Raw genomic sequence first — 26,353 nt, 5'->3', positions numbered from 1 at the left:
TATAAAGTGTCTTCCTATCAATAGTCCTATGAGATAAGTCAGTTTAGCACTATTATGCCCATTTTGCAGATTTGAAAGTTGAGATTCAGAGAGGGAAAGCAGACTCAGATTTAGATTTCACAAGTAAGTAAACTTGAGGTACAACAAGGTTTAACTAAATAACCCAAAGGTCATGCAGAGCCTGAATTTGAATCCAAATCATGTGCCCCATGTCAAATACCCTTCTACCACACCATGACTTTCCTAGGGTCACATAGCTCTTTAGTCCTGTCCCTCATTCCTGTATAAAGTGCCCTTTCTACCACATCAAGTTGCTTCTCAAGTAGAGCCTGGAACGTGGTGCCCCTAGGCTTTAAGAGGTCTACTTGAAAACAAGGGAATGCTTTTTAAAGGAATCTCAGAAAAAGTGGGGCTACAATGCACTTACATGGTTAGTATTCTGAATCAACATTTGCCTTCTCTAGAGCTACTTAACAAGACCAAATATGTCACTTTCCCCCTCCCCCCCCCCTCCCCGAAGTCCAGGGTCAGGGGCAGATAAGTTTCTGTCCTTCATTACTTAAAACAGCAAAAAAAAGAAGGAATGGAATGTAACCCTTGACAGCTCAATTCAGTACAAAAGTACTCTGTACCTCACACAGAAATGGAGGTTCCCAGCCTTTGTAAGGAGAGGATCTCAAGTGGCTGTTCCCTCTTCAGATTATTGGCTAAACTAGGAGCAGAATACAAGAATCACAAAACTTACTGAATTTCAAAACCAGAGAGGTGGAGAATCGTGGGAACATAGAATCTGCTTATGAGGATTTCAGGAAAGAGTTGGAAGGAAGCTTACGAGGCCACCTTAGACAACTTTCCATCAAGAGAAGGAATGCCCTCCACAGGGTGGGTTGGGGATGGGGACGGTCAACCAGCATCAGTTTGTATGCTTCCAATGAAAAAGAATTCAAGGTGGGATCAGGACATAAAATGAAAAAGTGTCCTCCCTCTCTGTCCTTGCCATGGGCTCTATCTGCCTAGAATAGCTTTCTCCAGCCTCTCTCCCAGGGCTGACACATTCTTCAAGATCCCATTCATGAAAAGAGCATGTGACACACCGTGAGGACCTGGATTCAAATCTAGAGCCTTGTCATATAGCTTGTGTGACCTTAAGCTCGATGGGCCTCGGTTTCCTTGTCTGGAAAAAAAGGGCTTGGATTAGATGACCTCTAAGGTCTATACCAGCTTTTAAATCTATGATCTCAATAGCCTAACTCTCCCAAATGTTAGAACTCATGGGAAAGGGACTCTCGCACCTTAACCTGCCTACTGGGCCAAGGGAAATGAGGTCATGTTAGCTGCAGTGAGGAAGGCAGGGCAGTACATATGAAATGACACTAGGGAGCCTAGTCCTATTAACACATGCTACCCATACCCATAGCTCTATCTCTTAGCAGGCCCGGAGGCTCTCTGAGAAAGAACATAAGATTCTTGAGGAGAAGGGATGGTTTTATTTTGCTCTTTGTACCCCTAGGACCTGGACCACTTAATAAGTGGTAAGCACTTAATAAATGTTTGCTGATGGACTGTGGAAAGAGTGCTAGGCTTGGGGTCAGGAAGAACTGGGTTCAAATCTTGCTCTTCACATACTAGGCACATACTAGTGTTGCTAAGCACATAATGTGTTTATTCCCTTTGAGCCTCATGTTTCATCATCTGTAAACTGAGATAATAATAGCACCTACTTCATGGGGTTGGTGTGAGGACCAAATGGGACAATATATGTAAAATTCCTCTTTGTGGTTGTTCAGTCAGACCCCATTTGGGGTTTTCTTGGCAAAGATACTGGGGTGGTTTGCCATTTCCTTCGCCAGCTCATTTTACAGATGTGGAAACTGAGGCAACAAGGGTAAAGTGACTTGCCCAGGGTCACACAGCTAGTAAGTGTTTGAACTCAGATCTTTCTGACTCCAGGCCCAGGGCTCTATCCACTGAACCACACTTCTATACCTTGAAGCTATCCAGAAACAGGAGCTATTCTTAGTAGGACTATTCTCTTCTCTTGGAATGTGTCTCCTGGAATACATTCCCAAAGATTGCTCTTAATCTGAAGCATCTGGAATTTAGATGCTGCTGCTTAAACACCTTAAGGTAACCACACCTCCTAGAGCCTTTGAAAGGCACCTGTTTCAGTTGGATTCAAGAACAAAAATGTCCAGTGAGGCAGGAGCCAGTGGAGGGTCAGGGAGGGAGTTCTCTGCCTTACTAAGAGCTGCTGGACCAGTAGGAAAGGGTGATAAATCAGGAGCATAGAATGGTGGGAAGAGTTTTGGGCTGGGCATCAAAAAGTCCAAGATTCTCTAAACAGGCTTATGCCAACTGACTGACTGTGGGCAAGTCAAATTCCTTCTCTGAGACTCAGTTTCCTGCTCTGCAAAAGGAGGGGATTGGACTAGCTGATTTTCCTGCCTCCTCCTAGCTCTCAAATCCAAGAGTTAACAACCATCCCCAGCTAGTATACAAGCAAATGGTCACTTTTTGTCTTCATTGCTTCCTTAAAACATGCCAGCTGATTTAGGTCAGCAAAATGCCCATTTTCAAGGTCAAATATTTTGGAGTTCCATGGGATTACGGGAGAGCTGCTTCCAAAATTGATAGCTCTGTGTCTGCAGATGTGCACACACAAATTCACAATTTTCAGCATGGGGAGAGGTGATATCGAAAATGGTGTGCTATGTGTGTGGGGGGCAGGAAAAGCTCTACCCAATTCTCTTCTCTGGCACTTACTACAGTTCTAAGACCTTGGACAACTCTCAACTTTCCTAAATCCTGATTTCCTCATCATTAGCCCATAGCTGGGATAGGGGTCAGGAGGAACAAATAAAATGACATGTATAAAGCGTTTTTCAAACTTTACACATCAATTGTTATTATCCAAGACAGGTAAGTGTTGGCTGAGGTGATAGATGAGAAAGCCTATTTGACGAAATTCCTAACCGTGGTGAGATTGTCATTGCCAGCTACAAAAAGAATCAAGTAATGGGGAGAACTGGGTGTTGGTAACCCCGAATTTTCTCAAAACGATGTCTCACATTTCTCTTTTTCAAATATTGAAGCAGCTGTCCAATAAGTGGCCTTGGGTGAGTCCCTTTAATTTCCCTACATGTAAAATAAGGACCTAGATCTAAATGATCTCATAAATTCCTTTCTAATTTAAGAACCCAGAACTCAGAACTAGAGGAGACCTTTAAGAAATAATTAGTTCAAAAAAAAAAAAAAAGAAATGATTAGTTCAGGCCACTCGTTTTATGGAAAAGAAAAATGAGCTTCACAGAGGAAGATGATTTACTTAAGATCATACAGGGAGGCAGCAGCAAAGCTGAGATTCAAACACAGGACATTTATCCCCAAGTACAGAGCTCCTATCACTATACCAATTTTGCTCCCTACCATGAACTCACTTTATTCTGAAACTCTGAAATTCACTTAGTAATTTGAGTGACTTAATAACAGACATATATGTATATATACATATGTGCATATATGTGTGTATATATATATACACACACACATATAATAGGTCACTATGAAAATAAACACATATAAATTATATTTCTTGAGGTTGGCCAAGTAATTGCGATTTTATTTATTCTGTTTTTCTTAAAGCAAACTATAGACCCTTTTTTGGGGGGGGGAGGGCTGGGAAAGATCCACTATAGATCTTTTTTTTTTTTTTTTTGGTGAGGCAATTGGGGTTAAGTGACTTGCCCAGGGTCACACAGCTAGTAATTGTTAAGTGTCTGAGGCTGGATTTGAACTCAGGTCCTCCTGAATCCAGGGCCGGTGTGCTATCCACTGACCCACCTAGCTGCCCCTCACTATAGATCTTTAAAAAAAAAAAATTAAACATCTATTTGTTGTGCTAAAAGACTAGAGAGAGGCCAGCAGCTATCAGTTGGCTTTAAAAAATGGATTGGGAATGGGATGTCAATAAAAGTGTATTCCATGAATCTGTTGATCGTTTGGTGGATTTTAGCCTAAGAAAGCAGTGTGGTGTTCCAGTAAAATCCAGGGAGTCAGGAAATCCAGTATTTAACTCTGGTTTTGACAAAAGCTCTGTGTAACCTGAGGCAAAGATCTTTCCTGCTCTGGGCCTGTGCCCTCCTCACTTGGTATCATAATCTTTGGGATTGGTAAAGCTGACTTCTAAGGACCCTCCTTCCAGATATGACACCCTTCAGTGGGACGTAAGTCCACATTTCTACCTATCTGTGCATTTGAACCCATCTCCTCCTATGAAATGACATTCATTAATAAATAATTAACAATTAATAATTAATAATTAATTACTTAATTCTACGTGTACAGTCACCTCCCCAAGACCAGTCAGTAGGTGAAAGAACTAAAGCTTGACCACAAAGTCCTTTAAAAAAGGAAAAGTGGGATCTAAACACCGAAATGACCTTCCATTTCCTCAGTCAATAGCTACCTTTCCAGCCTTATCTCCCCATAATCAACAGAAGCACATACCCAACACTCCAAACAAAGAGTATTAACTTGTTAGGCTGTTCAAGCCTCCATTTGTCACCTTGTACCTTTGCTGTTGCCTCTCTAGCTGTTGAAATCCCACCAATCCTTAAAGGCTTAACTCAAGGCCAACCTTCTCTGAGAATAACCTCCAGTCTACTTCCACCCCTCCTTTCCCCCTTTTACTCTCCTAACATTTCTTTTTTGAACAACTGCTTCAGGATTTTCCACATTTTACCTAGTGTCATAGTTAATTATAAATAGAAATAATCACCCATATGTGGATAGAGAAGCCCTTGTGGCTTCTTAGGGTTTTGATATGGAAGAGACTCTTAGAGGGAGTGTACCTTAATCCCTACCCCTCACCCTTTCTTTCAAGGATAATGAAACCAAGGGTCATAGATGTTATGGGATTTGCCTCGTCATACACCTTGTCAGGTGAACCCATGTTGCTTTTGTATGTGTCGCCATCCTCAGGGAAAAGGACTGGATTCTTTGTCATCTTTTGATGATGGACACATGTGGATTGACAACACAAGCAACCACCCAATGGAGGTTGCCTCTTGAGAGTTTCCCATCCTTGGGCATTTTAGTCAAACCAAAAAGCTTTAGAACCCAGAGAAATGATGGTGATTACATTGCTCTGTCTCATCTGTGAAATATGCTAAGAGGATCGGACAGATGAAAAGAGAAGTCTCTGGTGGCCCACCACCCAGGGGAGGTCATGAATTAGAAGGAGAGAGGTCACTCACTGTCCATGCTGTCCTTCCTAACCCCTGCTTCCTGGCACAGGAAGCTCTCATGCCAAGTCTTTCACCCCCTTCTTGGTGCCTCCAGCTCCCTGTCACTGAACAAGCTGCAATTTATCTCTAAAATGACTTCATTGTTTACAGTGGTTTTGTTAACCTCGGATTGTTGTCTTCAGAGGTCCAGTTTATGGTGGCATCGGCCATTTAGGCAGCCATAAAGCCAGCCTCATCTTCCACGCGGGTGGTTTGCTCAGGCACCACCTATACAAGGTGATGAAATCAAACATTTTCAACTAAAATGGATTGCAAAACACAGATTTAGAATGGGAAGGGAACGTATGAGATCATGGGATCATAGGCTTGGAACTGGAAGGGACCCGAGTGCTCAGTTTCAAACTCCATTTTACAGATGGAAAAACTGAGCCATAGAGAGGTGAGCTGACTTAGGTCAGGACGACTAGGGTCATCCAAAGAGTAAATAGCAAGAGCTCAGATTGAGGATTAGGTCATCCTCTGGGTTCAAATCCAGGCCTCTTTCAACTGTACCCATCCACTTCTCAATCACTGGATCACTAGAGACAGACCCTGCTTTTCTCATGATCTTCCAAAGAAGAGTCTGTTCTTTGTAGCCTTTCCCTGCCCCCCTCCCCCCAATAGATTTTTACACAATTGAATTGCTCAGACAATTGATCTCACTCAGGGGTTAAAGGCCAAAAATATGGAATCTTTTTTTTAAATTTGAGTTGGGGTGAGGGTAGTGGTGAATGGGGATCAGGTCCAAAACTATAATAAAAGCTTCTCTCTAGGCCTGAGAGTCACTTTCCTACCTAAGAAGCATCAACACACTGACTCTACTCATTTAACTGGAAAGGAAGTTCCAGGAGCCCTTTGGAGTCAGGTAAAGCTGATGGATCCTTCTCTTAATGATGTTTTAAAATGCATAAAATAAAATATTTAGCATGACAATGGAAACCAGTTATATTGGGAGGGGAAAGTTGTATATAATGCATGTTTTTTAAAAGTTCATAGATCTCAAATTAAGATCCCCTGTTGTAGTACAGCTCTTAGCCTCAAATTGTTCAAGACACTCCCATAATAACAACCACTGACATTTATATAGCACTTTAAAGTTAGCAATATCTCCTTTTGATCCTGACGGCAACCCTGGGACTTAAGTGCTCCAGGTTTTATCATTCCCATTCGAGCAGTGAAAAGACTGAGGCTCTGGGATAGGGGTAGCTTGCCTGTGGACTAACTGCTTTCTCAAACTCTGCAGCTGACCTGGCCTCCTTTCTACTGGCCTCATCCTTCCTTGACTAAAATCAATGGAGCTGCTATAAATTACTGAGTGACCCTTAGTCAGTCCAGTTCTCAGTAGTCCATGTACTCATATAGGTACATTGCAAAGGGCTTTCTCCTCTATTTTCATGTCTTATCCTCAGAATGTGAAATGGATCCCCATCCTTTGCTTCCCCCACTGTGAGGAGCCAGGGTGGGTATTGTTATGAAAGGGAGCATGACTATTGGTGGAGTTGTGAACTGATCCAACCATTCTGGGGGGCAATTTAGAACTATGCCCAAAGGACTATAAAACTGTGCATACACTTTGACCTAACAATACCACTACTAGGTTTATATCCCAAAGAGATTTTAAAAAACAAAAAGGAAAAAGGACCTATTTGTACAAAAATATTTAGAACTATTCTTTTTGTGATGGTAAAGAAATGGGAGGGATGCCCATCAATTGGGAAATGGCTGAACAAGTTCTGGTATATGATTGTAATAGAATACTATTGTACCATAAGAAATGGTGAGCAGGATGCTTTCAGAAAAAAATTTGGAAAGACATCAATTGATGCAAAGTGAAGTGAGCAGAACCAAGAGAACATTATACATAATAGCAGCAATATTGTACAATGGTCAGCTGTGAATGACTTAGCTATTCTTAGCACTACAATAATCCAAGACAATTCCAAAGGAGTCATGTTGAAAAATGCTATCCACCTCCAGAGAAAGAATTGATGGAGTGTGAATACAGATGGAAGCATACTATTTTTTTTTACTTTGTCTTTTTCATAGGCTTTTTTTTTTTGGTCTTGTGTTTTCTTTCACAACATGACACATATGGTAATGTTTTGCATGATTGCATATGTATAACCTATATCAAACTGCTTATTATCTCAGGGAGGGAAGATGGAAAGGGAGGGAGTTAAGAAGAGAATCTGGAAAATAATTTTTTTAAATTAATGTTAAAAATTGTTTGTACATGTAATTAGGGGAAAGACATTATTAAATAAATAGATAAATGAATGAATGAATGGGAGCATGGTGCTATGAAAATGATTTTAGATTTTAGATTTTGGAGCTGGGGGATCACTCCACTTAATAGCTGTTTGACCTTGAGCAAGTAAGTCATTTAACCTCTCTAGACCTCAGTTGCCTCTTCCTTAAACTGAGGGGACTGGACACATCACATCCCAGATTTAGAGCTAGAAGACCCTTTGGTGTCTTCAAATCTGACTCTCTCATTTTACAGATGAGGAAATGAAGCCCAAAGAGGTAAGTGTTTGAGGTAGAATTCAAATTCAGGTCCTTCTGACTCTAAGTCCAAGGCTTAATCTACTATCCTCCTTCTGGCTACCCTCTTGATGACCTCTAAAGTCATTTCCAACTCTTAAAATAATGATGCCATGATCCAAGTCTCCAAGAGGCATGATGATTGACCTATCAAAGGCCAAATCACTAGCCCATCAGTAAGAATATGCTGCCTTACCAAACACCATTCTGAGTCACAGGTACAACTAAATATGACTCTGTAGAAGAGAATGGAACTAGGAGTTTGGAAAGCCTGGGTTCTAATTTACAGCAGTGGAGCTTACTGGTGGAATAACTGAGCAGATCTCTTCCTCTTTGGGGACCTCAGATTCCTGAGCTGCAAAATGAATGACCTGAGTGAGACGGCCTCTAAAATTCCTACCCACTTTTTCTCTATGCTCCTCTCGGACCTCTCAAGGCAATCACAATCGGGGAAGAATGACTTTCCCAAGGTACCCAATGGCGTACGTCAGACCCAGCTAAAACCAGGATACTCACCACTAAAAATAGGGCATAGCTTTTCCCAGCAAGTAATTCCACCTTCAGAGGTATACTGGCCTATAACAACCTCCAGGAAAAACACAGGCAAGCCGCCTCCAAACAGGAAAATGAAGTAAGGTATAAGAAAAGCACCTGTGGAGAGAACACAAAGAGAGGAAGGTCCCCAATCAGTGGGTCACAGGGATTCTGGAAATTGGCACGAGTGTGTCCAGGGCTTCTGATTGAGGGAGACTGTCTTACCATGGAGGGAGCTGGACATTCTGCATTTATGAAGGGTTGTGAAGCCTAACAAGTGGGCAGAGATTCTGGCCATCCACCCAGGCCCACACTAGGGCCTGAAGGACTGTGTAAGGCTCTCTCCCTGAGGCAATCCTCTGCAAAGTTCAAGGATGTTCTCAAGAGGGGAGTTTTCTGCTTTTCTTTTTCTAGCTAGTCCTTGAGATACATAAAAGCTCATTTCTCAATAAATAAGGACCACTAATTTCCCAAAAGTACATCTTAGCTTTCCTGACCATAGCATTTGGAGGTCTATAACACATTTGCCTCACAACAACCAAGAGCAAGTTAGTTGAGATGATAATTGCAAAGCACTTAACACAATGCCTGGCACATAGTAGGCACTATATAAATGTTAATATTACTATTATCATCATTTTACCAACAAGGCAAGTGATACTGCCAACCCCAAACACCACTGAACAAATGACCAAGTGGGCTGCTAGGGGTGTCCCACACAAGCTGACTTCAAAGGGAAGGGGTCTTTGCCTATCAGGTGTGATTTGAAGGCCACCCCGAAAATGCCTATTGCTTTGAAGTCTCATTCTAGCAGGCCTGTCCCTCAATTTAAAATTCTGACATTAGAAACTTATTTCTTCAAGTTAACAAGTTCATCTTGTAAAATGTAGATAACTCTGGAAGGAATAACACATTGAGCTGGCTACTTATTTGCATTTTATTTCTAATTAATTTATTCCATCCTTTCTTCTTAAAAGTAAGCTTAGATCTCTACTGGGAATATATATTTTGAAGATGAATGGGGTAGAATTTGGAACACTGAATAGTACCTCTATAGAAATAACACATGACATGATTACCCAACTTTCAGATAACACAAAGGTGGGAGGGATGTATAATGCATTGGACAACAGGATCCAAAAATATCTTGACAGATTAGGACCTTGAACCAAATTGAATAAAATTTAATGTCGACAAATACAGTGTTACACTTGGGTTCAAGAAATCAACTTCTCAAGTATCAGATGGGAAAGGTTTAGTGTCATCTGCATTGGTTTGTCAGACTATAATCTGGGAGTGGGGTTAGGGGACTGTAAGCTTAGAGTTAATAGAGTTGATTCAATTCACTGAGAGGCCAAGTGAGTACTGTGTTTGTTCCTAGGCACATGTTATTTAGGAAAGCCAGTGACTAGAAAAGGGGAAGGGAAAGAGAGAAGGGAAGGAGAAGGGCCCAGTTTCACACCAATATAATTTCTTTTGTTTCTCTATTCCACTTGCTAAGGTATTCATTTAGCATGAGATACTCACCTCCGCCATTTTTATAGCAGAGATACGGGAAACGCCAGACGTTACCTAAGCCGATAAAACCACCCGCCACGGACAGCAGAAAATCAACCTTGCTTGACCACTTTTCCCTCTGTGGTTGCTTCCCTTCTGCCTCATCCTCAGGCCGGGTTCCCGGGCTCTTGCCAGGGGAAGGCTTCAAGATGTCCTTGTGAAAATCTTTCAAACACTGCAGCTTTTCCTTGGTTGCCATTTCGACTTCTAGAGGTGAAAAAAAAGAAAAAAAAAGGATCTGGATTTAGCCAGGAAATGTGCAGACTATCCAAAAATCCCATAGTAGTACCTTCTTCCCTTCCCTACAATAGACCTCTACTCACCACATGCACATATTCAAACAATTGGGAGTGAGAAGGATGTTAAATCCTAAAAAGACTACAGAATCCCCTCCCTTTCTCCCACATAAATAAGTGAGCACAGAGGAGGACTTAGCCAGGACATCTCTGGAGTCTTAAAGAATCTCAGAAAAGCAGGAAATGCTCTCAAGCTCCTTAAAGTGGAATCGGAGAGATGATATAATCATAAGTGAATGCAGGTATGTGTTTATAAATCCTCCTGTGGATGCATGCCCGTATGCGTATAGCCAGTCCACCCAGATACTAGTGCTTCCTCATCCAAGGTCACCTAATGTCTGTTTTCTATATACCTTCTTTATGCCTATGTTTATATGATGTCTCAGCTGGGTGACGCTGAAATTGGGAAGGATCTGACCTCAAATCTCACCTCAGATGCTTACTAGCTGTGTGACCATGGGTAAGTCACTTGACCCCCACTGCCTTAAACATCCAGGGCCATCACAAGTCGTCCTGATAATACATCTTGCCACTAGACCTATATGGTTCTAGAGGAGAGAGTGAGGCTGGTGACTTTGCACAGTTCTCCCTCACTTAAATGTAATTCGGTGCAAGTTATGACATCTGTCAGACCAAGAACAAATGACAGTAACCTTGAGGGCAGAAATTATTTCTTTTTGCCTTTGTAACTTTGTAATTGTTTGTTACAATACTTCTCCCAGGGCCAGGGGACCAGGCACGTGGCTGCTTTCTCAGCCTAAGCCCTTTCATGAGGAGCTTCAGGGGCCTTGGAAAGCTTTACCAGGTTTGGGTAATGTGCCCAAAAGCAGGAAGGCTCATGCTTAGAGTTCCTAACAGTCCTAACAGCTACACTCCCTCCCATTCAGCACTGGCAGGGCAGGCCTTCAACCCAGATCTTCAGAACCTCAGACTGCTTCTTCCTTCTGCTATCACATGGCTCAGACCATCCCCAAACACTGGACCTGGCTCATGGATCTGGAACAAAGAGAGACCTCGGAGGGGATGGCTGGTTGGACCCCTTCATTTTACAGATGAGGAAGTTACAAAGCAGGCACTGAACCCATGGGCTGTGTGTGACTCCCAAGACGATCCCACCGGCACTAAGGGATGGGCAAGTTCTACAGATAAGCAAGCAGAGCCCCAGAAAGAAGTGATAAAAGACAGACGGGGTCACTCAATTACTTAACCCAAGTGATGTAGGAGGTCAGGGGGAGAAGGCCTTCACGGAAGAGAGAGGGCCCTAGCAACAGTACTCTTGCATGAAGCCCAGAGATGGGAGTCCACTGCAGGGAGTGAGCCTTCCGCCAAGAAGGAGGCCCACACATTTTGGGGCTAGACATGCCTCTGCTCCCCTCTCCTCCTTTTCCTGTACCTCTGTGAATGCTGGAGCTGGGGCTCCAGTGTCCCTGAGGGAGGTGGGAAGAGGGAAGAAGAGAGTTAGACTATGGCAATGGGTTGGTAGGGTTGGATGCCTCTTCTCCAGAAGGAAAGAACAGCCCCTGGATTTGAGCCGAACCTGAGCAAGATGGGCAAGAAAGACAATGTGGTACAACAGAAGAAAAAAACAAGTGCATTTGAAGTCAGAGGATCAGTTCATCCACTTACTACTCATATGACCCCTTGAGAAAATGATTGAACCTCTCTGGGCCTTAGCTGGATCAGCAATCGATCGGCTGAGGCCCTTTTCAGCCCAAAACTCTGATCATGGGATGCTTTAGGATTCAGGAGTGGAGAGGAGTTCATTTCACTTGGGAGGCTAGTAGTCAAAGGTTCAGGGATTTGGCCTTGGGATTGACTGACCAAGGACATGTAAGATCAATGAATGTCATTCTAAAGGCCTCTGGCTCTGCAAGGGCATAAAGGAATGGGAGGAGAGTCATTTAATGGTGAGTGGGGCCAAAGCTGTCTGTCTCTAAGGTCCACTCCTGATAATTATCTGCTGGAGCAAATAAATTAACCAAGAAATTCAATTAGCTTCCTCTCCCCATCCCAGCCCCCATAAAACGCTCCTACACTTTAGCACCCTATTTCACTAAGTTTCTCTAATTTGGGAACGTTGGGCAGTTATAGCAGAGGATGTATCGAAAAGGGGCTCCACGGGGCCACAGCAGAGAAGGCTTTGGGGAAAGACCTTTAAGAGCCATGACCTGAAATTAACGTTCTCCTTCCCAGACAGGCCTGCATTCAATGGGGTCAGCTCTCAATGGGCCAAAGGAGATTTCGGGATCCTGGGCAGCCGTTGTGAAATGTCAGTGACACTTGTGCTATGCTTGATTCAGTGAGGGCTATGTTGAAGCTTGCTTGTACAGGGGTCTCTAAAAAGGCCTTTACCAGCGGGCAGAGGGGAGTCTCCTCCCATATGGAAATATCCCAAAAAGAGAACCCCTTGCTCCTGAGATCCAAGACCCAGAAGCTCTGGTGTTATACTAAATCAGTGGTCCACTCTCATTCCCTCATATTCTCATTGGATCACAGTTTTAGCCCGGATTTGAACTCAGGTCCTCCTGAATCCAGGGCCAATGCTTTCTTTCTTTTCTTTTCTTTTCTTTTCTTTTTCTTTTTTTTTTTTTTTTTTTGCGAGGCAATCAGGGTTAAGTGACTTGCCCAGGGTCACACAGCTAGTAAGTGTCAAGTGTCTGAGGCCGGATTTGAACTCAGGTCCTTCTGAATTCAGGGCCGGTGCTTTATTCACTGTGCCACCTAGCCACCCCCAATGCTTTCTTTATCCACTGTGCCACCTAGCTGCCCCCGGGTAATAGTATTTTTAAAACAGGTCCTCTTTCCTCAGAATGCCATGTTGCCTCCCAAGGGTGGTCCTTGAGATCTCATTCTCCTTCAAAATATGGATTCTATTTTAAAGCTAGATTGTAGGAAACCAAAATACTTGGGTGATTTTTTTTTAAATAGTCATAGGATTTTAGAGTTAGTCCCTTGTCTTATTTTATAGAGCAAGAAACTGAGACTTCCTGAAGGTTATTTTTAAAATACTGGTGAAGCCCAAATTCAAAAGGAGTGACTTGCCTGAGGTCACACAGTAAGTGAGGCAGAGTCACCCAACCTCAGAGCCAGAAGCAACTTAAGAGGTCAACCTGTCTGTCAGGTACATGGTAAAGTGGATAGAATGCTGCCAGTCCTGGAGTCAGGAAGACCTGAGTTCAAATCCGATTTCAGATACTTACTAGCTGTGTGATCCTGAGCAAGTCATTTAACCCTGTTTGCCTCAGTTTCCTCATCTGTAAAATGAGCTAGAGAAGAAAATGACAAACCAGTCCTGTACCTTTGCCAAGAAAAACCCAAAAGGGGACATGAAGAGTCAGACACGACTGAAAACAACTAAACAACAATTAAAATCTAATACACACTTGAACTGAAAATTTCTTCTACAACATCCTCTCAAAAAGTGGTCACCAAAGACTTCCAGTGATTGATCACTCTACCTTCTAAGGCAGCCCATTCTATTTTAAAGTGGCTCTAATTACCAAGGGAATTTTTCTGTACATTAAGTTAAAAATCTGTCTCTCTTCACCTTCCACCCATTGCTTTGAGTTCAGCCCTGTAAAGCCAAGGAGACTCTTCCCCAGGCAGCCTTCTCTCAAAGTACACGTACCATATCCCTTCCAAATTTTCTTTTTTCCAATCTAAATATCCTAGTTCCTCCTAGCAGCAGTTGGGACTAGACATTGAATCTCCTGACTCCTGACCCAGTGCAGTTTCCCAAGCACCATACTGTCTCTTTGGTCCAAGAACAGCAAACTGTCTGTCCACAGCTCATTCTCACTTACCACAAGTGGGTCAAAATTTGCCCTCCCAAACAAGATATATTTCTGAACCAAGCTTTCAGTGGGTTTCATTACAGAAACATGAAGCAGAAGCCAAAGGAGAGAGAGAGATGAGGGGTGTCTCTACTTGGGGTGATTGGGTGGGGAGAAAGAAGAAAATAGAGGTCACTCAATGAAAAACATCTTTATTATTAAGGACCTGGAGTCCCACATCCTCCAATTATATTCTATTGAGTAATGCCACAATGGTACTTAAGAGATAACAATCAAATGGTCAGAAGGAGATGTTAAAACAATGCTCCGCCACCGCCCAGATCAGACCAGAAGAATGATGGGTTATTTTTACAGTATCAATTAGTGCAGGCAGAATCCAAAAGTCAAACTCCCTTGTATCCCCCCCAAGGGGATAAGGGAAAATAAAAGCCTGGGATTCCAAAGTGCAGTGATTCCAACACGGAGACACACGTCTGCCTTCCAGGAGACAAAGGTTTGGCCCCACAACTTCAGGAAACCTTGCCTGGGTCTGCTCCACAGCAGATAGCAAAACAATCACAATCCCCATGAACTCAAGAGAGCTTTGAAGGCAAAGGAAGAGCCAAACTTCCCCACACAGATCCCTGAAGCCCCCAAAGGAAGAAGGTGTAAGGGGGAAAAGGCGATTCTTTTTTATATTTTCCCTTCTTTGCTCTCAGCACATATTCTCTGTTCCCCTGGGATTTTACTAAGGGTTCTATCCTCACTTCCCATCTCCTCCCTGACTACCTAAATCTCCTGTCTAAGAGTTTTACTGCCACTACTACAGTGCCACCACTAATGACTTCTGCATCTGGGGCCCAGAGCAAGGGCAGGAGAAAGGGGGCAATGTCAGGCTCCCCTGGGGGGGAGCTGCTAAATGGAGAAGATGAAGTAGATGCTACCACTACTGTCAGCTCCCAGGATGGAGCTATCAGTATCTTCTAAATTCTCTGCCCTAAGACAAAGCCCTGATCACCCAATCTTAGTTCTGGCTCCATATTATCACTTCACTGAAGCACCATTTACAAGATGGTAGGTCCCAACTGTTGTTGTTTGTCCTTCGGTCTCGAAGGGTGATGTCATGACTTGCAGTGAATTGAAGTGAGGGAGGGCTGTGCAAAGTCACCAGCCTCACTCTCTCCTCCAGAGTCATCTGGATCCAGTGGCAAGATATACATCAGGATGACTGGAGATAGCTCCAGATGTTTAAGGCAGTTGGGGTCTTCTTGGGAGAACTCAGGTCCTCCCAACTTCAGGGTCAGTGCTCTATCCACTGTGCTACCTAGCTGCCCCTGGGGCCCAACTTAACCTCACTAGGATCTTAAAATTAGGACCCTAGTAATCAAGTTCCTGGGATATCTAGGTAGCACAGTGGATGGAGTCAGGAAGATTCATCTTCCTGAGTGCAAATCTGGCCTCAGACACTTAATAGCTGTGTGACTCTGGGCAGATGACTTAATCTGGTTTGCCTCAGTTTCCTCATCTGTAAAATGAACTAGAAGAGGAAACAGCAAACCACTTCAGTATCTCTGCCAAGAAAATGCCACACAGGGTTCATGAAAAGTCAGACACAACCTAAATGACTGAACAACAAGGACCAAATCCCTTCCCCAATTTCGTTTTTAATGTAATTTTATCTTATTTTGCTTTTTTAAAAACTAACAAGCATTAATTTTCTCTACTTTCCATTTAAAAAATAAAATAAAATAAAATACTACAAATACACATAGTCACCAGCAAAACAAATTTCCAGATCGTCTGTGTCCAGAAATGGGAGCTCCTTCAGTCCCCTGAGTCCATCCCCTTTCTCCCAGGAGGTGACCTTTCTCTTATTTTAGAAATAAGGGATTTGAGACCCAATAAAGGAACTTTCCCAGAGTCACACAGTAACAGACGCTCCCTTGGACACAAACTTGATCATTCTTTCACTAAATCAACTTGCCTCCTTTTGTGCTCTCGGCAAATGAGAAAACACAAAGCACCCACAGCCAAGACTCCCAGGACTTCCGGCCACTTCATTCTTAGAGGTTTAACTTGAGACTTTCTGCCCCTCTCCTATCTGAGGATAGTCACAAACACCAGCATTCCCCATGACCTAGGGCAAATTAAATTACTTTACTTCTCCTGGCTTTCCTTTAAGTCTTCCCTGTAAAATCAAGCTCTAAAAAAACAAAAAATAAATTCAGGCTCATAAACTCCAAAGCTAGAAAGTATCCTAAGGGTCATTTAGTCCAACCATTTCTAGGGTCAAAGAGAACAAAGCCCAGAGAGATTTAAGTGATTGGCCTAAGATTCAAATCCAGTTATTCCCACTCTAAGGTCAACTTTCCATCCCCCCCCCCCCAGTATACAATACTGCCATTGAATTAGTGATGAAAAGAAACTGAGGCATTAGGCAGATAAGCCTTGCTGAGGCTCATGGACCAAGAAAACAGGTTGGTATACTGGAAAGCAGGCCTAGGAAGAGAGACATCTGGTGAGTCAGCGCCAAAACTGTTCACCTATCCCTTAATCCACTGTTCAAATAGGCTGCATTTTTTAAATAATGGAAGGCAGTTAGGTGGTGCAGTGGATAGAGCATTAGACCTGGAATAGAGAGGCCCCAACTTCAAAGCCTGCCTCACATACCTACTTACTAGCTGCAAAGTCACAACCTCTGGTTGTCTCTGTTTCCTCATGTATAAAAAGAAGATAATAATAGCACCTAACCTCCCAGAATTATCATGAAGATAAAATAATATTTATGAAGCATTTTGTAAATCTTAATGCTCTATCTAAATGTTAGCTATTAATACAATTATTAATTATATTATTATTAAGAAAGTGAAGACAGTCTGGGGAACAAAGGATGCAAGACAAATGTGTTCCTGTCCCACGTGTACACCACCCATCTGCTATGTGACCTTGGGTCAGTCTCTTTTCTCTTTGGGGATCGGTTTCCCCCTTTCTGCAAAGTGATGGGGAGTTAACAAAAGGATCTCTAAGATCCTTAGTAGGATTAACGTTGATTGCTGACTGTACTCTCACTCTTTATTTGAAATCTTCCCAGCTACTTAAATTTTAAGGATGACAGCAAGTGGGTGCAAATTGCCGGCACCTTGGAGAAGAGAATCAGGGGAAAAAATTATGCCATCTCAATCATCCTATTTTCTAACTCCTCTCCCATCAACATCAAAAATAGGCCCTTCTGTTAATGCAGAATGGGCCCCCTCCTCCTGCTCCTCCTCCATGTAGTTAGAAACAAAAAGTAAAAAAAAATACAAAAACCTTACTGCAGCTTCCCACAATTCTCTATTACCAATTTACTGATCCCCACAATCCCTGGGAAGAGAATAAAACATGAGAGCTGAAAGGGAATTTTGAGGTCAGCTAGTCTTAGCCCCCTCATTCCACAGAAGAAGAGATCAAGGATCTGAGTAGGGATGTGACCTGCCCAAGGACACATCATGAGTCAATTACAGGGTTAAGTTCCTGACTAATAGTAACTGGTTTACACATATTATCTTGATCCTCACAATAACCCTGCGAAGTAAGTGGTATGATTATCCTCATTTCACAAAGAAGGAAACTGAGGCAGGCAGTGATAAAGTGCCAGCAATTAAGACTTAAGGGTCTGGGCAGCTAGGTGGTACAGTGGATAAAGCACTAGCCCGAGTTCCAATCCAGCCTTAGACACTTGACACTAACTAGCTGTGTGACCCTGGGGAAGTCACTTAACCCTCATTGCCCTGCAAAAAAATAAAAATAAAAATAATTTTTAAAAAAGACTTAAGGGTCTAAGGTAGAATTTGATCTTATGCCTTCCTGACTCCAAGCAGCCTAGTTGCTTCGCCCATTCATTCCTCACTAACGCATCACTGTTCACTAGTTTTAAGAGGGCATTTTCCTCAGTGATGGGGTCACCATCATTTGCCATTGGTCATAGACACAAAGACACAAAGTTGAGGCCATTAGTAAAATAATTTAAGCTCCTTCCTTTTGTTAAAATTAAAATCCTTCAGTTTTCTGACCTCAAATATCTGCATTTCAGGGCAAAGCGATCCCATTATTACTCATATTATTAGTAACAAGAATAGCAATGGCCCAGACCATTTTCATTAAATGATCTATCTTGAAAATGAAAACAACTTCTCAAAACCTCTTACCCACCATGGGTAAGGATTTTTAATTCTCCTTTGTTATACCAAGCTTCATAGAGGAGAGATTTTTCCCTCCTAGGGGCAGAGGTAAGATAAGAGAGAGGTCAGGTCTCCCAGGTTTTCCTGTAACTCCTACAATTATCCAATTCACAATTTGATCTTTGGCTATGTCTTTCCCCTCCCTATCATGGCCCACCTGATGAGTCCATCTGCTCCCTTCCAACCTCACCTGCTGGTTCCTTCAACAGTATCTTACATGGAAGCAGTGTCCCTGAAATCTTGGCGAAAAACGGCTTAGAAACAGGTATTCTTTTACACACATTCGAGAATCATGCCACTTCCCAGCTGTTCTCCGAGCTAGAAACTGAGCTATTTTCCTTGGCAGAAATCCCAGAGTTACTTTGCAGTTACTAAAATATATAATTCCTCATTTTTAGAGTCTTCTCTCCATGTATTAGCATCCACAAGAAATTTTCAAAGAACCAGGAAAATTTTTTCAAAGGAGTGGAGAAGGTAGGGAAAACATCTCCTCACCCACTTAAAAATCATAGCGTTAGAACCAAGAGGGACCTTGGAACTCATTTTGTCCAACCCTCTCATTTTATAGAAGGGGAAATAACTAGACCCCAGAGGGGCAAAGTAACTTGTTCAAAGCTACCCTGCCAGTTAATGTGAGATTTGGTTTCCTGATTCCCGGGGCAATATTGTTTCTCCATACCAGGTTGCCTCTATTAAAAAACCAAAAACGAATCTCTCTTAATCCCTGCCCTAGAGGCTAGAGCAATATTAAAAACTGCTTGATACCACTGATCCTTTATGTTTCAGTTCAGCCATTTTCCAGTCATGTCTGACTCTTCGTGACTCCATTTTGGATTTTCGTTGGCAAAGATACTGGAGTGGTTTGCCATTTCCTCCTTCTTCTTCTTCCTTCTTCCTTCTTCCTTCTTCCTTCTTCTCCTTCTTCCTTCTTCCTCTTCTTCTTTTTTGGGGGGGCAAGGCAATGGGGGTTAAGTGACTTGCTCAGGGTCACACAGCTAGTAAGTGTCAAGTGTCTGAGGCTGGATTTGAACTCTGGTACTCCTGAATCCAGGGCCGGTGCTTTATCCACTGCGCCACCTAGCTGCCGACTTTGCCATTTCCTCCTACAGCTCATTTTACAGATGAGGAAACTGAAGCAAACAAGGTCAAGTGACTTGCCCAAGGTCACATAGCTAGTAAGTGTCTGAGGCCAGATTTGAACTCAGAAAGACGAGTCTTCTTGACTCTAGGTCCACTGCTCTGTGCACCATGGTGCTACCTAGTTGTCCTTTACATGAGACCATGTAAATGGTTGGGAATGATCAGGCAAATGGTGGGAAATGTAGACTTCATATCTGACGAGTTTAAGTCAGATTTGTAAAGTGAGATGATTGAACTAATGAATTTCTAGGGTCTAGATCTATTCATTTATTTATTCGTTCGTTCAGCCTACAAATTTTCATTAAGCATCTATGAGTTATTATATGATTTATTGTAGCCACTACAAGACACTATTGAAACAATCTATTACTTTGTAATAACCCTTACTTTGTAAATTAAAAAACAAACAGAAGGAATATAGATTTAGAGCTGAATGAGATTACTGAGTCTCTCTCTTTTATAGATGAAGGAAAAGACACCCTCTTTTTTGATGAGGAAACTTTGAGTCAAAATGAGCTTCCCAAGGTCACACAAAAAAAGGAAGTGGCCGAGTCATAATTTGAACTCGGGTTTGCTCTTTCCCAGCAAACTACTTTGACTTGCCCAAATCCACAGAGCTGGGCCTAGAACTTGGATCTCTTGACTCCCAACTACCTTGGATGATTAGAATAATCAAGGCAAAGAGTGGTAATGCCTTAGACTGAATTTAATGCTTGGGTGACATCTATGCCAACTTGGCCATACTCTGTTCATCTTTAATTTCAACCCAGGCCTTGTCTATGCAACCAAATAAAAACCCTGGCTTTACTTCCAGGGGGAGAAAATGAAATAAAATAAAACATATAGGCTAATGACATAGGCTTTGCTGAACACCCCCTCCCACTAAAAAGTCCCAGCATTTATTGTCCATGCAACTCATCACATATAGCCTTGGGGTATCTCATTCTTTTGGCGTCTTGAACTGTCATCTCCATCTTTATATGTTTTCTGGTCCTTTTTGTTGTTTTTTAAAATTCTCCCACACGTCTGTCACCTCTGGCCAAATAGAGTACAAGTCCTGAGAGGAATGCATCTTCTATGAACATTCCCTACAGCTTCTCCATGAAGGAACTTTACATATACGTAGGTTTTCTGTGAAGACCTGATCATTTGATTGAATTGCAACCCTTGAAAAGCAAAGTACAGCAATGTCATCAGCCCCCTTTTGGCTGCTGTGTGACCTTAGACACGTCACTTCTCCTCTCTGCATGCTTTTGAGTTCTCCAAGATGGAGGGAGACTGCCTTCCCTGCTAGACACTTCACATGAACCTCCTTGGCATCTTGTGTGTTTGTGGCTGAAACAAAGAGTACCAGCCTAGGAATCTGGAGATGTCAGTTCTAATCCTGACCCAGACCAATGGGGGAGTGAATGAACAAATCATTTCCCCCCATCTCCCTCAAGAATAGGATCATGGACTCAAGTACTAGAAGGGACCTCGACAGCCACCTAACGTAACTCCTTCACTTTTTCTTTTTCATATGAAAAAACTGAGGCCCATGGAGGTTGAATAACTTTTACAAGGTCACATGACTAGTATGTATCAGAAGCAGGGCTCAAACACAAGTCCTCCTGCACCCAGGCCACTTTCTCTACACTGTTCTACTACCTAGTGCACAGGCTGCTGTTTAAAAAAAAAAAAAGCATGACATAAATCTGTCTTTAACCCAGGGGCAGTGTGAGAGCCTTTTAAACAGGCCCATTTGCCTTTGATGGCTGATCTTCGTGGTCACTCAGCTGAGTTCCTCTGGCAAGCAAGATTCTATAGCTATAGGAGGGAAATGCAACTAAATCTAAGAGGAAATCTGAGTCATCCCGAATTTCTTTAACAGACACACAAAGACCTTTGCTGAACATGAGGACTGTGTCCCAGAATTCACTGAAAATAGGAAAATTCACAAGTGCAGAGATTGAGGCTCTCCCACACCCTTACCCCACCTTTCAGCCCCACAACTCTTTGCTGTGGTGGTCTTTGCTTTTTTTATGGGTGGCACAAAGGAGGTGAAGGTTTATATTCACGCCCAAGACCAACTGAATGTAAAACCATCCAGGGTGTGTTGTGTTCCCCTTTCTCTCTCTCTCTCTCTCTCTCTCTCTCTCTCTCTCTCTCTCTCTCTCTCTCTCTCTCTCCCCTTTTCTCTCTTCTTTCACTCTCTATCTCTGTCCCCTCCCACACTTTTCCTTTCTCCCTTTGTCTTCTCTCTTCTCCTTTCCCCCTTTGGGGAGAAAGCCTGGGTTAGTGTAGAATATCTTGAAAAAAAATCATGGAATGCCAGAGCCAGAAGGAACAAAGAAACATCATTTTTCAGGGAAGGAAAGTGGTGCTCAGGAAAGGGAAGTTATAGGGGCAGCTAGGTGGTGCAGTGGAATCAGGAGGACCTGAGTTCAAATTTGGCCTCAGACACTTGACACTAGCTGTGTGACCCTGGGCAAGTCACTTAACCCTCACTGCCCCTCCAAAAAAAAAAAAAAAAGAAAAGGGAAGTTATTTGCCTAAGGTTGGATAGAAAATAAATGGCACAGGCCATGCTAGAACCCCAGCCTCCTGACTCTTAATCCCACTCCACCAGGATACTAAGAATGACCAATCGCCACCTTGCGACTCCCAGTGTTTTCAGTGGCCGTTCTCAGGAAGGCTCTCTCTCCTCATCTCCACTTCCTGACCTCCCTGGCTTCCTTCATGCCTCAGCTAAAGTCCCACCTTCTGAAAGAAGCCAATCCAGATCCCTTCAATGCCATTGAAGGTGAGTCTTGAAGGAAAGAAGGAATTGCAGGAGATGAAGGTGAACCCTCCCAGGCTGGGGTGGGGGGGGGCCGGGGGGGGGGCGCGGCCGGGGGGGGGGGGGGGTAGTGCACAGGCTAGGAGACAGCAAACAAGGGCCTCAGCCTGAGTGATCTGAAGTGCACAGGAACAGCCCTGTGCTACTCTAACTAGAAAACACATTCAAAAACACCATCTTAGAACTGGAAAAGGCCTCAAATCACAGACTGTGAGAGCTGGAAGAGGCCTTAGCAATCTTCCGGTCCAACGGCCTTCATTTTTCAGAGACGGATAATGAAGTTAAGAGTCTGAAAGTCCCCTGCTGCAACCTATATCACTTCCTCCTGACTTTTACCCTATCTCCTTTTTTATGACCTTAATTAACCTTTTCTTATTTTTTTTTTTGCCACTCCCATATTTTTCCTGGGGAGCGATTAGAGAGTCTTCAATTCTAGGATTATATTAGACTTGCTTCTATATTCCCATTTCCTGCTGATTCAAGACCATGGCTAACACCTGAAAGCACAAGTAAGAAAACACTAGAATCCCATCCTTAATCAAGATACTGAGAGTAACGCAGTATTAGGTACTAAGATAACCAGAATATAGCTGCTGATGAGAGATTGTCTCATTCTTGGTATTTGTAATGCTCTCCCAGGGCTGCAAGGTGGTGTAGTGGATAGAGAACTGGCCCTGGGGTCAAGAGGACCTGAGTTCAAATCTCACCTCACACACTTACTAGCTGTGTGACCCTAGGTAAGTCAACCCCAATTGCCTTAAACATCGGGGCCATCTCCAGTTGTCCTGATCTATATCTTGCCACTGGACCCAGATGGCTCTGGAGGTTGGTGACCTTACACAGCCCTACCTCACTTCAATTCAATTCACTGCAAGTCACCCTGATGTCATGGTCCTCTTTGAGGACAAGGACAAACAACAACAAACCATGCTCTCCCACCTGGCACATAAAAGGTACTGAAGAATGCTTCTTGAGGGGGCAGCTAGGTGGTACAGTGGATAGAGCACCGGCCCTGGAGTCAGGAGTACCTGAGTTCAAATCCGACCTCAGACTTAACACTTACTAGCTGTGTGACCCCAGGCAAGTCACTTAACCCCAATTGCCGCACTAAAAAAAAAAAATTGCTTCTTGACTGTCTGATAGTCATTGTCCTCAAAGAACATTGCACCCTCCCACAAGAGAAGCAAAGCATAAAAACCCCTTTTAAATAGTAGTCAAATTAAATCACAACAGAAGACAACAATAACAGAATATCACATAAGGTTCATGCCAAATGGGTGCAAGTGCTATAACAGGTGAGGGAAGGAAAAGTTCATTGAGGCACGGAATAATCTGGGAAGAGAACATGGAGATGGACTTTGAACAAGACCTGGAAAGAAGTACTAGAAATGAGGCAGATGACAAAAACAAACTCAGATGAGTTTCTTTGGTAACATGCAGTCTAAAGGTTAGGACTATCTGAAGGGTCTTTTCTTCAAACACTATAAGCCAACACTGTATGTGAAAGCCTGGGGCATTTTGAGATGAGGTTTAGGGGGAAAATAAATGGAAAATCTATAGTATTGGGCTGGACTGGAGTAGAAAGCGATTAGACCCTTTCTTTTTCCAATGATCATGAATTTATTCATTTGATAAAACTTACTGACATTAATGTGTAGGATTTTGTGTTGAGTTCTTGGAATGGAGTGACAAAGAGATGAGTCTTTTACCCCACTCTCCAAAAGTCCAAAGGGCCTTCAGTGGAAATAGGTATCTCTTTGTTTTCTGGGCACATATTAGGTGTGTGTTAATTAATGCTTAATTGACTATTTTCATATGCCCCATCTATCTTGTCATGGGTGTGAACTGAGCAACTAACAAAGGTAGTCAGGATTCCCTCAAAGAGACATGGTCTTGTGGGGAAAAACATTTATCTACTTCCAAGCAGGTATGGAAAGACAATTGGGTTGGAGTGAAGCAGGGATCACCCCAATTTTATATTAAGAGTCAGAATTGGGGCATCTGGGTGGCACAGTGGGTAAAGCACCGACCTTGGAGTCAGGAGGACCTGAGTTCAAATCCAACCTCAGACACTTAACACGCACCAGCTGTGTGACCCTGGGCAAGTCGCTTAACCCCAATTGCTTCACCCCCAAAAAATAAATAAATAAATAAAAGAGTCAGAATCCATAATACTTCCTCTATGCAAACTTCCTTACATAAACACACACACACACACACACACACACAGAGCCCCAAAAAGGACAGAAGAAAACACTAAAGGAGATGAGCTCTTAGGAAGACATTCCAAAGAAAGATCAAGTCACTAAGATGGGGATTTAGTAAGGGCCATGCTAGCTAGAGGTCATCTAGTCGAGTCACCCACTTTTTACAGCAAGGGGGAACTAAGGCTTAAATAAGTTAAATGGCAACCAAGGTTACCTAAGCAGAAAGAGAGAGAGCTGAGCTTTAAACCCCTATCTAATGAACCACCCTGCTCCAGGCTGAGCCCCACACAAATGCAGAAGCAGCTCTCCAAGGGCCATGGCTGGCCCTCTTCCCAATGAAGGCTAGGAGTGGTAATAAGGCCCCAAAAGGTGAAAGAGCTCAGGTAGAAAAGGTATGGGCTAGGCACTGGGTCAGAAGTCCCCAGCAGAGGGCAGCAGCATCGTGAGGCAAGCAGAGAGTGAGCACTTTTATTTCTGAAAAAAGGCAATCTACTGAGCTGTCCTTCCACCAAAATGCATTCATACACAAATACATGGACACGTGCTAACACATGCCAGCTATCACCTCAGCCATCTTTCCCTGTGCCCGCGTGAATGGGTCAGTAAACATGGCGGATCAAGCCCAGGAGGCACAAGATTTGACTTGGCTTTTTTGTGGGCTGTTGAGCAGTGGTGCCAAGTTTTAACCATGGATGATATGTCCTCACAGCCTCTTGGAGGCGGCAATGCAATCTTAGTCTTTGACCTTAAGATTCTCGACAAACAAGCACTAAGCGTTTATCGTCTATCAAGCTAACATGCAAGTTAGCACAAGGATCCCAAAGAGTCCTTGCTCTCCGGGAGCTTAAGAAACAGAATGAGCTCATTTATTTCATTTTTCCTCCTCCTCCTCCTTCAAGGATAGAGTTGCTGGGCATGAATTCAGCAGCACTTGCGTTTGGTTACTGCCTCCAAATAATCTTTACCAGTCATGTGACCCTGGGCAAAACACCTTATATGCTCCCAAGCAAACTCCTGGGACTAAATCTAGAAAGCTTTTGTTTTATTTTGTCTTTGTATCTCCAGTCCCAAGCAAAGAGTAGATGCTTAGTAAATGCAAGCTGACTGGAGGTCTGAATTGATAGAAGCATCTAATCAGGGAGTTCATTTCATTGAAGAAATAAATAATCAATCCTTCACATAATAGTATTGCTTTGAGGGGAAAGGCAGAGGGAGACACCAAGGATGTCTCAAGTTCATGCCCTATGAGGACCACTTGAAGGCACTGGGAATGTTTACAGAAGGGAAGACTCAGTGTTATGAACATGAGTGACTTGGAAAGATGGCCGTGTCACTTTCTCAATGGAGAATTAAATTTTTATGGAAAAATCAAAAGCCAGTGAAGTCATCTACCTTACCCTTACTTCTCTCAGTTATCCACAAGCCTTGGGCGGGGGGGGGGGGGGGGAAGCTTTCCCATTAGTCTAAGTTATCCTCACTGGGCACCTGATGGCAGCTACCCAATAGGCATGGTGCCCGGAAGAAGTTAATCCACACCTTCATAGTGCTGGACTTGCACTCTTAAATCTATTTTGGTGATGAAGATATCACATGGTGAAATAAATTCTCTCCCCCTCCCCAACCTTTTAGCTCTCCCTTCCCCCCAAATTAAGCTACAGCAATTATATTATTATTATTACATATTTCTATTTCCCTAAATAATTTACAAAGTGCTTTCTTCACAAAAGCCCTATGAAATAAGTAATGTAAGACATAATAATAGTGATATTATTAAGTTAATAATCTCTAGTACTTTCAAAGCATTTTATTTGCAAAGCACTTTATAAATATTGCCTCATTTGATCCTCAGAACAACCTGGTGAGTGACAATACTAAAAAGCACCTTGAGGTGGTACTTTAACCCTGTTCTTCTTCCTGACTCTAAGAATACCATCAATCAAGTGTGCCAAGACCTCTCCCCACTCTGCCCCTTGTCCCCC

The 26,353-nt window shown here is 42.9% G+C and overlaps 1 protein-coding gene across 1 annotated transcript in view; it reads right to left on the bottom strand.

Annotated features, from left to right (window-relative positions):
- The window catches only part of SLC6A6 (solute carrier family 6 member 6), a 148,173-nt gene that overhangs the window by 67,079 nt on the left and 54,741 nt on the right, over positions 1-26,353 (bottom strand). The window contains exons 3-4 of the mRNA XM_043975912.1: positions 9,891-10,127; positions 8,346-8,480 (exon numbers count right to left, since the gene is read on the bottom strand). Of these exons, the coding sequence (XP_043831847.1) occupies positions 8,346-8,480; positions 9,891-10,119 (364 nt within the window). The 5' untranslated portion in view covers positions 10,120-10,127. The remainder of the gene's footprint in view (positions 1-8,345; positions 8,481-9,890; positions 10,128-26,353) is intronic.

Source organism: Dromiciops gliroides, chromosome 1 (assembly GCF_019393635.1).
Source record: "Dromiciops gliroides isolate mDroGli1 chromosome 1, mDroGli1.pri, whole genome shotgun sequence".
NCBI classification, from domain to species: Eukaryota; Metazoa; Chordata; class Mammalia; order Microbiotheria; family Microbiotheriidae; genus Dromiciops; species Dromiciops gliroides.
Note: the sequence above shows the minus strand (reverse complement) of the source record. Positions and strands in the feature narration are given on the sequence as shown.